Raw genomic sequence first — 13,720 nt, 5'->3', positions numbered from 1 at the left:
TACCTTAAAAAAAAAAAAAAAAAAAAATCACCTCATTGCCTAACATCCTCCAGGGCAAAAAGTTTGAAGGATTCAGCATCCTCAAAAGAACAGCCACAGAAGGAGGAAAAAAAAAAAAAAAAAAAAAAAGGCATATCTTTTCCAGCTCAGTAAATTCTGTCTATATAAAGATTAAATGAATAACATTTTAAAAATTCTTCAGTGCAAGCAAATCCATGTTACCAAGGATGTATTGTCTTTCTTATGCATAGAGGGAGACCCACACATTTTATTTTATTTCATTTTTGCAACTGTGTCTCCTTTTCAACATATTACCATATAGAAGAGATAGAGCATATATATGACTCTAGAGAAAAGAATGCCAATATTTTCCCTCTTTTTACCCGATGGTTTTCTCATCTTCTTCTTCTTCTTTTTTTTTTTTTTCCTGGCCCCAAACACTCCCCCAACTGAAAGATAAAGAAATATTTCCACTGAATTAAAGTGAGCCCAGTGTTAAAATAACTTGCCTGGATCCAACCAGAGCCCATTTTTTAAACTCCATCTCAACATTTGGTGGGCAGCTCTGCCCCTCCACTCACTTATATTAGCCACTCCCCCAACCAGAATTCCCACCGCCATATACCTTTGCCCTCAAGCTTTTACTAGTCCATTGCCTTTATATGTTTATACTTAATTTGATTCCATCCTTCATGCTTTTTTCATTATTCTTAGTTCATCCACACCACATAAATTATCACCTTTGTTTTCAGTTCCCCATGTGCCCCATTCACACCAATTCCAAATAAATACTTCTGATTCTCATCCATTTAATCCAAATTAATTCATATTCCCTCTCCCCATCCTCCACCCTCACCTCTAGCTCCCCTCCTGCTTCTCTTTCTTATAGCACCAAATCTTCCTTCCATCCTTATCTCTGAGCAAGGTTTTACAGGCAAAATGCTTCTGGAGGATGCAAGGTGATTGCTTTCTGTATTGTCTTAGGAAAGCCAAGCTCTACAGTGCTGCCACCTTCAATAAGCCAATGCCTGCACGTCCAGATGCACTCTCCACAACTGGTGTCCCTGAGCATCATAACCCCCACAAAGAGGGAGGAAAAAGCTTCTCGCTTTTTGAGGGTATTTAACTTTGGCTAACTGCCTTATTTCTAGCTTACATAGAGCTGTTTTTTCACACAGTCATCACTAATCAATATCAATATCCATTCTAATAACTACAAACCAACTCCACTACTATCTTCGGTGAGCTCTTACAAATCTGCCAAGTATTTTACATATATTGATTCATTTAGGCTTCAAAACAATCTAGGATATAGATAAAATTATCCCTATATTTTACAAATGACTAAGCTGAGACTCAGGGAAGATAAATCACTTAACCAGGTCACAAATCTAAGAAGGAGTAGAGCCAGAACTCAGACCGAAGTCCACCTACTACAAAGCCCCCACTCTCAACCACTCTGCAACACTGCCTTTCAATACTGCAGGGTGCCTCCTTGAGTAAATTCCCCATGGGGAGGAGTCTTTCCACATCAGTCCACCATAAGGCAAGTGGTTGCAGGTGCTGGGGAACATAATGAGCTCCACCTTGATAATCACTCTGAGTAGACCATGCCCAAAAAACAAAGCACCAAATAAGGCATCACTCCTAAAGAGGTCTCCTTCTGACACATCAGTTGGGAGAAGGGGATAGGAAAAAGAAGAAAAATGCTCTGGACTCCCCCTTAAAAAAAAGAATCTTGCTTCCCCAGAGCTGTCCAGTCTTCCTACTAGACAGGATGTAGCCTGTCTTCGTGTCAGTAATTCAGAAATGTGTCCATAATCATGACTTCCACGCCCCCAACAAAGCTCAACATTCTTGCTCCATTCCGCTTTCTCTGGTTTCCTGGGGAGAACGGGAAGTGAGTCACCATCAAAGCCTGGGAGCACTGCAATGTCTTGTCATGACTTTACTCATTGACTTGAGAAAGAAAGAAATATAAATAAAAAATGACCTTCAGGACAATATCAGAAAGGAAAAAAAAAAAAGCTGACTTGAGCAGGAAATCTTAGCCTTCGTGTCTGTGGGGTGGAGCACTCAGACTCTTGGGAAACCCTAGCTGGGACTCTGCACTTGAGCCACAGGGTTCAAAAGTCATGTTAGGAGACCTTCCCATGAACCAAGCAAGAGCTACATAGGAAGTTAAGTGCAGAATTGGAGTATCTGCCTAAGTCCTGTGTAGCATGAAAGCAGTGTGTTCTCGTCCTCCCATGCATGGGACTGACTCTGAGGTTCAGAATGGTGACTTCTTCTAGACACATATTATTAATCTTACTTTAGGAAAGTGCTTCTGTATCACACAAAGTATTTCATGCTCCCACACCCCAGACCATTAGAGCCGAAAGGGATCTTAAGTCAGTCTGTTTGACGGATATGGAAAATGAGGCAGTAAGGTAAAGGGACACTCTCAAGGTCACAGAGCTAGTCAGTGGCAGAGTTAGAACCAGAACCCAGGTTTTTCTGATTTTCCAGCAGATGAGTTTTGCACTGCACATTTCCTTGCTTAGCCCAGACAGAAACTCACCACAGAGCACCAGGAAGATGAGCCTCAAGACCAAAACCAACTCCCACCAGCCACTTCTCCTGGCTCAAGTCCAATCACCCATTTCTCCTGGACTGCACTCCTACTCTGCTGCTTATACTTTCAGAGTTTTCCCTAATTCAGCTATACTGTGCAAGTAGTATGCAAAACCATTCAGGCGACAAAGCCAGGACTCGTTTAAAAACCACCAATGACGGTAATTTCTCCTAGGAGGCTAACACCAAGAAGAAACACCAGCCCTAAGCTTGTAGTACCTCAAAGCAAAGGACAAAGACCAGTTTCAAGGAAAATGCCAATCTCACTCTTTTCTCTATAAACCCCACTCTTCCAAATAATCCCATTGCTCCAAAGATCAATATGATTCCTGGGAATCACCGCAGAAGTCTTGAGTAAAATATACAGTCCCCGTCGGTTACCACTCGCCCTTCCCACACACATAGCAATGTAATCACTTTAGCAACTTCTCAGTAACAAGCTCATTAAAAAGCAATTCTGCCATCTCTCCATAAAGCACGCGCCAGAGAACAATGCAAAAGAGGAGATGCCAATTAATTATAGAATGATCACATCTAATGAACTCTGAAACCCTCCTGCTGTTGGTGACTTTGATGAAAAATCAGGGATGCTGGGAAAAGAGTGAATAGGGACACCCCGACTACCTTGTTTAACTGTGAATTCTTTCAAATGTGCCTCCTCAGATTCCAGTGTTGCTCAAAACCACTGAGCTACACTCGTAAAACAATGAAAAGTGTCAGGAAGGTGACAAGCGCGTGTACAGTGTACGGCTGTGAGTCACACTTCCAGAGCCTCATTCAGGCCTCCTTGGAACTGTGTGATTCTAGCCTGTGGTTGGCCTTGCCTCCGAAAGGATCGCACAGCCAGCGAGCGACAAGCCCACGGCCTGTGCCGGGGACATCTGCAGAGCTCAAGGTCACACGTGCGGCACTCTACTGCCCCGCCCCGGCCCTCCCGTCTGGCTGCCACCTCTGAGTCAGCATGATGCCACTCCTGGGGACACGGGAGCCCTTCCCACCGCGAGCCTAAGGGAGGAAGGAGAAGAAGAAGAAACCACGTGCGGCCAACTTGTACCACTACCTGTGTGAGTCCTCTGGTGGGCCTTTAGGTGGGAGCTTTTTGTATAAACTTTCCGGCACCCGTTAAACTGACAGCGGTGAACCCTCTTCTTGTTTTCGGGGCATGCCTCGGCCCCCACCCCTCCTTGCTCACTGTCGCTCTGTCCGCTCTTAACTGTCCCAGCTGCCGCCACGGCCGCCGCTGCCGTGGCCACCCCTCCCACTTTGACCGAGCCGAGTGCAGCCTTCTTGGCCACCAGTTTCAACGTCACCGTGCCATCCACGGCTGAGAGAGTCTGTGAGGTTTTGACCAGATGGCGGCTGAGCTCAGGGGACGATGGGGGCGTTAATGAGGTCACTGCGTTGAGCTGGGCCTGGTTGACGGCTGTGTAGCTGTCTAGAGAAGAGCTGGTTGGCTGGAGGCTGAGGCAGGTCTCAGATAGCAACTTGTCCCGAGAGAGAAGAATGTCCACTGCCGAGCTCTTCTCGCAGATGGTGGCTTCCACAGGGAGCAGCAGCGGGTCCAAGCGCCGGAAGCTCTCCTCAATGCACGGGGGAGGAGAAGCATGGAGGAAACAGTCCAAGTCCTCACCGAAGGTCTCCGAGATCCTCCTAGGCTCCGTCTGTAGGTAGCGTTCCAATTCAAGGCATGTCTGCAGAGGGGAAGGAGGGAGGGAGAGAAACAGCCATCAGAGGCAAAGAACACCATGAGGCCACATGTCAACAGGCAGAGCAGGAAGAGACACATAGAATGGTTTTGTGGCTAGAATCTGAAATTCTCTTGGTAAAAGGTCTGACCTTGTTATTTAGTCCCTGAATACTTCTGAAAGGCTCATAAGGGTCACATCATGCAAGTTTAATGAAGTGGAACTAGAGGCCCAGAAGGGCTATCTCATACCATCAAGATCCCAGAGAACATTCCACATTAAAATGGTCTCCTGCCCCACAATCCAAGTCAGCAGGTGAGATGCTCCAAGCATTGCTAGGAGTTCCCATGCAAGCAAGAAGTAAATAGAATCAGACAAAGTTTTCATACCAAAACAAGACTTCCCATAGTCCAACTTCATTTTTCAAATAGACTTGAGCAAGTTGCAAAAATCAGTCCATTTTCTGACTTGCTCGGAAGAACAAACCATGCCCGCCCCAACTACGAGGTAACCTCAGCCACAATCAGCCAACAGCAAGCCCTGCCTTGGATTCCCTAACCAGCAGGAATGGATACTGTTCTGAAGAATGCCTCTTACAAAACCTTTGATATACAAGACAAAACTCCTCTTGTTTACAGCAAGTTATTCAAAATACAATTGCTACCTATTTTGTGCAAGGGGCATAAGTCCGATTACAATGGTTTAGCATCTCTGTGCGATAAAAAATAAGTTCAAACACAGCTATTCGACTTGCTAAAGATAGGACCCAATATATTCCAACATAAAGCTTTCACCTGGTAAAGAAATAGAGAAAAAGAATGGAAAAGTTCAGAGCTGCAACACATCTTCATCCATGGTGCTCTTTGTAACATGGTAGAAATGCTCTTATGGCAAAAGTGGATATTTAAGTTTATACTCAAAAAGTTCTCCTCACTTAAGAATCCTACTTTTCTGGAATCCTGTGTAAAACCATGGTGCTAACTTGCACCATCAGCTCAATTTGCTCTGGCTTCTGGGCTTCAACAAAGAAACACTGATAGCAAATTTCAGATGAGACTAGCTCCTAATTCACTGCCTCCCTGGTAGAGCATCTTTGATTTCAACCAATGTTTGGATCCTAGGCTTTTATTCTGTTAAGAATATATTTTAATGATATACCTCATTGTGTTGTATCTGTTAAGGATTTTAGTTTGGTGACATTTCAAAAGATTGTTTTTGCTTCTCTTTCTTATACCATTTATTCTTCCATAAATTTCTCTATTAGGAGATGCACTGTCGATGGGGTTTACATTTTCCCAGATACAGAATCACAGAACCATGGAGTTTCAGAGCTGTTTGTCTAGATTTTATGTACATTGTGCTTCTCTACCATATTCATATGTCAGCATTTTACCTGTTTTTCTTAGACTGCATGTGATAGCCACTCCATGCTCACTATTTTGACAAGGTTCTAGCTGCCTACCAGGGTTAGCACTTAACCTCTATATCAGAATCCACTGATGGTCACTGCCCTTGGTATTCTCGGCCAGCCTGCCCTTCATGGCTGCCAAACCCCATCTGTATCCTTATGATACCGAGGGCCCAACTCCTCCTACCTTGCTTGTCTCACTCCACTCCTGCTCTCTGAATAACTCAAATGCTACCTGCAAAGTTTTCTTTCCTATTTGCCAAAGTATTCAACACCACCTTATATACTTTGACCTTCAAAATCTTTAAATTATTGTTTACATTCTCCCACTGGTTATATATTTATTTGTCTTGTGTCTTCTGTTTATTTTTTGTTATTATTATTTTTATCGAGGTATAATTGACATACAACATTCTATTCATTTCAGGCATACAACATGATTCCATATTTGTATACACGGCAAAAGGATCACCACAGTAAGTCTAGCTACCAGAAGACTGGTTTTTAATCAGCCTTATGGTAAAACTCTACATTTATGAATAAGAAAACCAGATTTTTAACTATGAATCAACTTTTGGTTTCACTTTTGACTTTTAATAGCATAAACTAATGAATTATTCTAATCTTCATTCAACATTCATATCACATGTTTTTGTTCAACTACTGTGTTCACAGCAAGGTGCAAGGTTTTCTGTGTGTTGGAAGAAGAAGATATTAATAGATCCATGTGATGTACGTGCAGAATAAATAATTACAAGCTAGAAATGACATGAATTTACAAAGCAAAGTGATACCAAATAACATACAATAAAGTGTGTTGATAAGTTCTTAGGGGATGAGCAGACAATGAAGTCTACACTCTATAATATGAAGCATTCATCAAGGGAAGCTTATTGGAAAAGTCAGTTTTGATTCTATTTTATGTATTGATTAAATAATAGCTCTGGCTGAGTAGCTTCCCACCATTTTATGTTTGAAACCAACACTACCACCTTCTCAGGTCAGAAATTTACATTATCCTCAGTTGCCCCTTTCTGAATTCCTTGTCTCAAAAATTTTCCCTTTCCTTTTTCCATCTCATTGCTAGAAATTGTCATTTACTTCTCTCCGTTATTGAAACCCTCAGGCTTAGTTCCACTCACTTCACTTCTGAATTATGAGATCCTACTCCTAAAACCTCCCTTAAAGCTCCCCTTCCTTTCTAAAACCCTCACCTACCAAGCACAGTGCCTGGCACCCACCAGGTACACAATGTCTATCAAGCAAAGACAAAATCAACTTTATACTACTACTTTGATTATTTTAACTCCTCCATTCCACAAAAGCCATCTCCTGACCCCCTATCCTGGATGATGCTGAGGCTAGCAATCTTAGAAATGACCACTAATACATGTCTTCTGGAACACAACTATAATCCTTCTTTAGCTTTGGCCCAAAGGGCAGAACCAGATCTTTTGAAACACAGATATGTTTCAGGTAAAAATCAGCTGAATCATAGGTTATAAGTTGTCCTTGAGGCAGTTCCCTTTCTCACACGCAAAGATTATTTCAAACCTAGTCACCGCTGTCTTTTGATAGAGTTTTTGTATGTCATGTCTTCTTATATACTTTCTAGCTCAAAGATTTGAAAGCCACTGAGAAATTGTTGTGATTGTTAGGAAGCTCAGATCTCTTCATATTCAGAGTTCTGGGAAACAGATTCTAAACACATTTACATACTTTTCTGGGAAGGTTAAAAAATAACCTACCCAGTATGCCCTAGTTTAAGTCCCAGGAGCACACAGGTCAGACTAATGATCTAAAGATAGAGACACATCTACTAAAATGCTGGACCACTTAAGAGCAGCTACCACTTGCAACCCTAATACAGGACATTCTTATTCCATCTGAGAATTAGAGAGGCATGAGTACCCATCAGGATACGCTGGATAGCCCTCTGAAATCATTTTGGAATGGTTTTTGTCTTGAGAAATCCACTTCTTGTAATACTCTACTTAGAGGAGAGATTTTGTGAATCAGAAACTCATCAGGAGTGCTGGACATTAAAATGTCAAGAATGAAGAGAATTTTAATGTTAGATTATTTCTAAGCCAAAGAGTGCACTTATCTCCAATGTTTTTCTTTAATGATTACAAGGACTCCCTTAAGAAATGCCTACAACGTTTAATTAAAATTTGAGGTATTTACTCATAGATATTAATACATACACACAGAGTTATATATAGAAATAAATGTGTATATGTGTCAATGAGTATACATATATTTTCTAGCTCTGTCTTTAGGGAGAGTCTACAAGAAAGACATCCCAATAGCACTGAGCACACCTAGTATATAATCTTGGTTTCTAAATATCATTATCCAATAAAGGGAAACCAGGGCACCTTGGAGAAATAGTTGATTCAAAGTCTGGAGCAAAGAAAATAAAAGATGAGTCTAGAATATCTTGTGGTACCAGAAGGTAAGAAGTGTTCATAAAGTGATAGAGCTATGTCAAAAAAAACCTCAGGGGCCAATTTGAAGGAGCTTTTAATGACCAAATCTGGATAATATGAGCAACAGAAATGAATAGTGATGATGGATTTTAATACATGGGATAAAATTAGTATCTATAAATCCATAGTGATATAAATAAATAGTTGAATCAATAAACAAATGGATAGGGTTAGCCTCTCCTTACAGTAAAATTATAATTAATAAACATAGAAGGGATGATGGAAATAGAAAATCACCATTAGGCAAACAAAAAAGTAATAATGACACTGACAAGAATCACCAGTGTATGCTAAAATTAGTACATGAAAGTATAATGAAAAACAAGATACTTGCCTAGGCTCAAAGTATCACTCTCAATAAGATATTAGTTAACTACAAAGACAAAAACAATAATTTTATAGTGGAGAAGCCTAGCATGCACCACTTTAAATATATGATCAAAGTTAGCAGTGCCTATAATAAGACATACTGATATCATGTACCCTGGTATGAAGGCTGAAAAGGGCACAAAATTATTCTACACCAATCCTGCCCAAAATACATAACCTCAATGTCATCATGAGAAAACACCATAACAATCCAAATGGAGGGCCATTCTACAAAATAACTGGCTAGCATTCTTTAAAAATATCAAGATCATGGGGGCGCCTGGGTGGTGCAGTCAATTAAGCATCTCACTCTTGGTTTCCACTCAAGTCGTGATCTCAGAGTCATCAGATCGAGCCCTACATTGGGCTCCATGCTCAGTGTGGAGTTTGCTTGAGATTCTCTCTCCTTCTCCCTCTGCCCCTCCTACTTGTGCACACTCTCTCTCTCTCTAAAAATAAGTAAATCTTTAAAAAATATATCAAGATCAGGAAGAACAAAGGAGACTGAGAAGCTGTCCCAGATAGGAAGAGACTAAAGAGATATGATAACTAAATGCAATGGATTTTGAAGAGAAAAAAGACATTGATGGGAAAAATAATTTAATTCAAATAAAGTATACAGATTTGTTAATGGCACTGTATCAATATTAATTTCCTGGTTCTGATCATTGTACTATGGTCACGTAATGTTAGGGGAAACAGGGCAACATGTACACAGGAACTCTATGTACAATTTTTGCAACTTTTCTGTAAGTCCAAATAATTTTAAGAGAGAGAAAAGAAGAAGAAACAACCATTAGCAAAACTAGGAGTGTCTCCAGAATGTAGATTTGCATGTCAAGTTCAAATATTTGTTTATCTACCAGAACCAGAGATTTACTCTGTCCCAATGACACTCTAGCCAGCAAACTCCAACTCAAGAGTCCACAGATGTCAATTTATGCCTTGCCAATACTTCACCTTGGAGATATGAGGCTTCCCTCAACCTGACCTAACAATACAACTTAAGACGAGCCACTGGATCAACCTCCACCCCCTCAAAAATCCATTACAGTTAGCAATGGGAAGGAAATGTGCCCAAGTGCAAAGTGATTTTCTTACTATTTGTGGGGTACAAATGAGCTTTGTGAAGACTCTTCAACATTTCAACTTTGAAAAGTGTGGCTTCTTCTCCTAGTTACCTAAGAAATATCACCTGAAATTGGTTTTGAAATGATCATCCTACAATCTTTTTTAATACTCTCTCCATTTTATTCATATTACTTGTTGAAACATTCTTATTAAAGGTGATAATCTGGGATGCCTGGGTGGCTCAGTTGGTTAAGCATTTGCCTTTGGCTCAGGTCATGATCCCAGAGTCCTGGGATTGAGTCCCACATCGGGCTCCTTGCTCAGCAGGGAGCCTGCTTCTCCCTCTGCCTGCTGCTCTCCCTTCTTGTGCTCTCTCTGTCTCCTTCTCTGACAAATAAATAAAATCTTTTTAAAAAATTTTAAAAAATAAAAAAATAAATAAAAGTGATAATCTAAGACCTAGTTAAAAAAGAAAAAAATCCAAACCTATTACTGCCATGCCTACTACTGCTGTGACACGCTCCAGAGGCAGAAATTGACAGAGAACAGGATAACCCAAGTCTTGTAGCACAAATTAAGATCACCCAAATCTCCCCAATGTTGACAAGAGGTAGTTACTTTCATGGGATCAAGAAATACGTAAGAAATTTGGCCATATATGGGCATGATGATGCCAAGGTTACCAAGTGGTTTTCATTAAACCTGTCCTTCTCTCTTCATAAATTAGATGAAATTTGCCATTCAGGACTGCAAACATCTCTAGTCACTTTTGCCATTTCCCCCACAACCCTCCCCTAAGGGTTTCCTTCACCCATTTTTCCACTCTACTTTTCCTTGTGTTCATATGCTTCACACAATCTTTCATCTTCCCTCCCACTAATCATTGTTTCATTCAGAGTTCAACATAAAGTCTATCTGCTTCAGGAAGCTTGCTCTAGAAAAAAAAAATGAAGTTAAGAAAATATGCTGACTGCCAAGTGTTGAAAGACACACCTCCTCAATTCTGGACAATTAAATAGTATCTCCAAAATGAATCTATGAATCCATAGATCGGTGGTATGCCTGGTTTATTAAGATTATAATCTCCTTGTGGTTTTAGTTGCATTTTCCTAATGACTAGTGATGTTGAGCATCTTTTCATGTACCTGTTCACCTATTCAGGTCCTTTGCCCATTTTTTAACTGGGTCATTTGTTTCCTTGCTACTGAGTTACAGGAGTTCTTTATGTATCTGGGGTATTAACTCCTTATCAGATACATGGTTTGCAAATATATTTTCCCCACTCCGCCAGTTTTCTTTTCACTTTGTTGATGATTTCTTTTGCTTTCTAGTTTGATGTAGTCCCACTTGTTTATTTTTAATTTTGTTGCTTCTGCTTTAGGTGTCATATCCAAAAAAATCACTACCAAGACCCATGTCAAGGAGTTTTATTCCTATGTTTCCTTCTAGAATGGCCATCATCAAAGAGACAAGAGATAACAAATGCTGGCATGGATGCAGAGAAAAGGGAACCCTTGTGCACTGTTGGTGGATTGTAAATTGGTACAGCCACTATAAAAAAACAGTATGGAGGAGCCTCAAAAAATTAAAAATAGAACTACCATATGATCCAACAATTCCATTTCTGGGAATATATCCAAAGGAAACAAAAACACTAAGTCAAAAAGATATCTGCACCCCCATGTTCATAGCAGCATTATTTACAATAGCTGAGATATGGAAACAACCTAAGAATCCATTACTGGATGAATGGAAAAGAAGTTGTAGAATATATATACAATGGAATATTATTTAGCCATTAAAAAACAGGAAATCCTACCATTTGTGACAACATGGGTGGACCATGAAAGAATTATGCTTAGTGAAATAAGTCAGAGGAAGAAATACACTGTATGATCACACTTATATGTGGAATATAAAAACAAACAAAAACAAAAACAAAACTCATAGAAAAAGTGATCAAACTTGTTACCAGAGGTGGGGGAGGGGTGCGGGGAGAGGATATCGGAGAAGGTGGTTAAAAGGTACAAACTTCCAGTTATAAGATACATAAGAACTAGGGATGTAATGTACAACATGATAACTACAGCTAACACTGCTGTGTGATAATAAAAAGTTGTTAAGAGAGTACATCCTAAAGATTCTCATCATAAGGACTTTTTTTCCTTTGTTTTTCTTTCTTTTATCTATATGAGAAGATGGATGTTGGGTGAACTTATTGCGGTAATCATTTCACAATATATGTAAGTCAAATCATCATGCTGTATGCCTTAGACTTACACAGTGATATATGCCAATTATTTCTCAATAAGAAGAAAAAATATAATTAATTTTTAAAAATTACAATCTCCTTAAAAGGAATGATCATATTCCTTACGCCACACGGGTACTCAAACAATAAAAATAATCTTTTAGGACAAAACTTCTACCTCTATTACCTCAGATGGCAAAGATACCTCAGTGTTTAAAGTGGTGTAAAGTTTCAAGAGTTAGAACTTTCCAAAAGAATGAGCTACAATTGCCTCACAACCCCCATCCATAACCACCATCATAATTACATCCACGTTCAGTTGGGCACACTCTAGTCTCCTTGATGCCATCCCTTTATAAACCAAGTGTTTAAAACATAGAAAGTTCTTGTTTTCATTTCTGTGTCTTTTAATTTGAACATAAGACAAAGCCATTGGTCCAATATTTTTGCCATCACTCATTACTGTGTCATTATGATGAATTACTTGGCATCTTTAGATCCACAAATACTCAAGTTAGTGAATCAAAAACAATAAAGAGAAAAGAAATTGCATTTTGTGAATGATTTTTTTTTCTGGAATAATACAGAGTCAATGAAATAAAATGCCACCTACTACTACCTTTGTTTATAATCAATTATCAGTCATCTGTGGTCCCTTTAGCCAGCTACCCATAATCCCAATCATTCTACCTATTTCATTCACCTAAAAGATCCAAGAGTTAAGATGGTAAAGATATAAAGCAAATTGGGGAAAGAATATTAGTGCAAAAATAAAAGGAAATACAGTTGTCCACATTATAAAAACTTGCACAGTCATGTTCTTCTGAGATCAGACCTAGAACTAATAAAGATGATGATGACAACAAAGATGATGGTGAGGATGGTGATGATGATGATGCTTCTAGCAAGGAAGGGGTGAACTCTAGTTCCCAGAAAGGATGCTCACCCAGGTAACTGCACACGCAGGTGACTGCACTTGGCTGCCCATGGGAGCTCCTTCCTGACACTTATTATGTGTGGTTTTGTCACATGCTATTAACCATGGTGCCACCGTCCCCAAAGAGCATGAAGTACAGAAACAAGGAGATGAATCCCTTACTTTTCTCCTGGGATTGGCCCAAAGCTTAATAATTTTTTTGTACTTTGAAATCTTCACACACATCCCAGAATGGAAATACAAAATGACACAAAACAAGCTACTGATAGTAGGGAAATCTGAGCTTCCTTTTAAAAATGATCTAAAATACTCAGTTTTTTCTAACTCCTTATTAGATATGTGTATCACACACTTTTTAGCAAAATCTTTATTTCTCTGACTCCTGAAACCAACTCTCTAGGATTGCAAAGACTGGTCTTTATGGGAATTTGGGGATTTTTTTTTTCCCTTTAAAGATGATATGATGCAATGGCTCTGACATGTTTCTATCTAGTCTTTTAAAATTAGGTCAGAGTTGAAAGATGGGAAAGGAAGCAGACAGCACGGTCAGAGAGTTCTGGTGCCATTTTTCTCAGGAGTGAGAGGAGAGGTAAGAAGCACCAAGGTTATGATTAATAAGTTCAGTTAAGCCCATGGGAGAACCTCAGATACCAAGTAGTTGAACTTTATTACCCACCTTCCTGGGTTTCAACATTTCAAAGTGGGTTTGAGGAGAAGAATATAATACTAACTCATGGCAGAGTCTGTGTAGAGCCAGTGACAAGAATCAATTGTGTAAGACTCAAAAAATGATTCCTTTTAAACAAATACTCACTTGTTCTTGGCTTTCATTGCCAAGAAATATTAGGGTGGGAGATTAGGAAAGAATTTGTCTAGAAAATACAGGTAAGT

The 13,720-nt window shown here is 39.7% G+C and overlaps 1 protein-coding gene across 2 annotated transcripts in view; it reads right to left on the bottom strand.

Annotated features, from left to right (window-relative positions):
• KLF7 (KLF transcription factor 7) overlaps positions 1-13,720 on the bottom strand; it is a 91,080-nt gene that overhangs the window by 43,713 nt on the left and 33,647 nt on the right. The window contains exon 2 of one of the 2 annotated variants that reach the window (XM_028112202.2): positions 3,674-4,307. In XM_028112202.2, coding sequence (XP_027968003.1) covers positions 3,674-4,307 — 634 coding nt within the window. The remainder of the gene's footprint in view (positions 1-3,673; positions 4,308-13,720) is intronic. The other variant, XM_028112203.2, reaches the window with a different exon arrangement.

This window comes from Eumetopias jubatus, unplaced genomic scaffold (genome assembly GCF_037043125.1).
Source record: "Eumetopias jubatus isolate StellerSeaLion01/CBP00866 unplaced genomic scaffold, mEumJub1_p1.0 scaffold_3, whole genome shotgun sequence".
NCBI lineage: Eukaryota > Metazoa > Chordata > Mammalia > Carnivora > Otariidae > Eumetopias > Eumetopias jubatus.
This window is presented reverse-complemented; position numbering and strand designations above follow the sequence as displayed.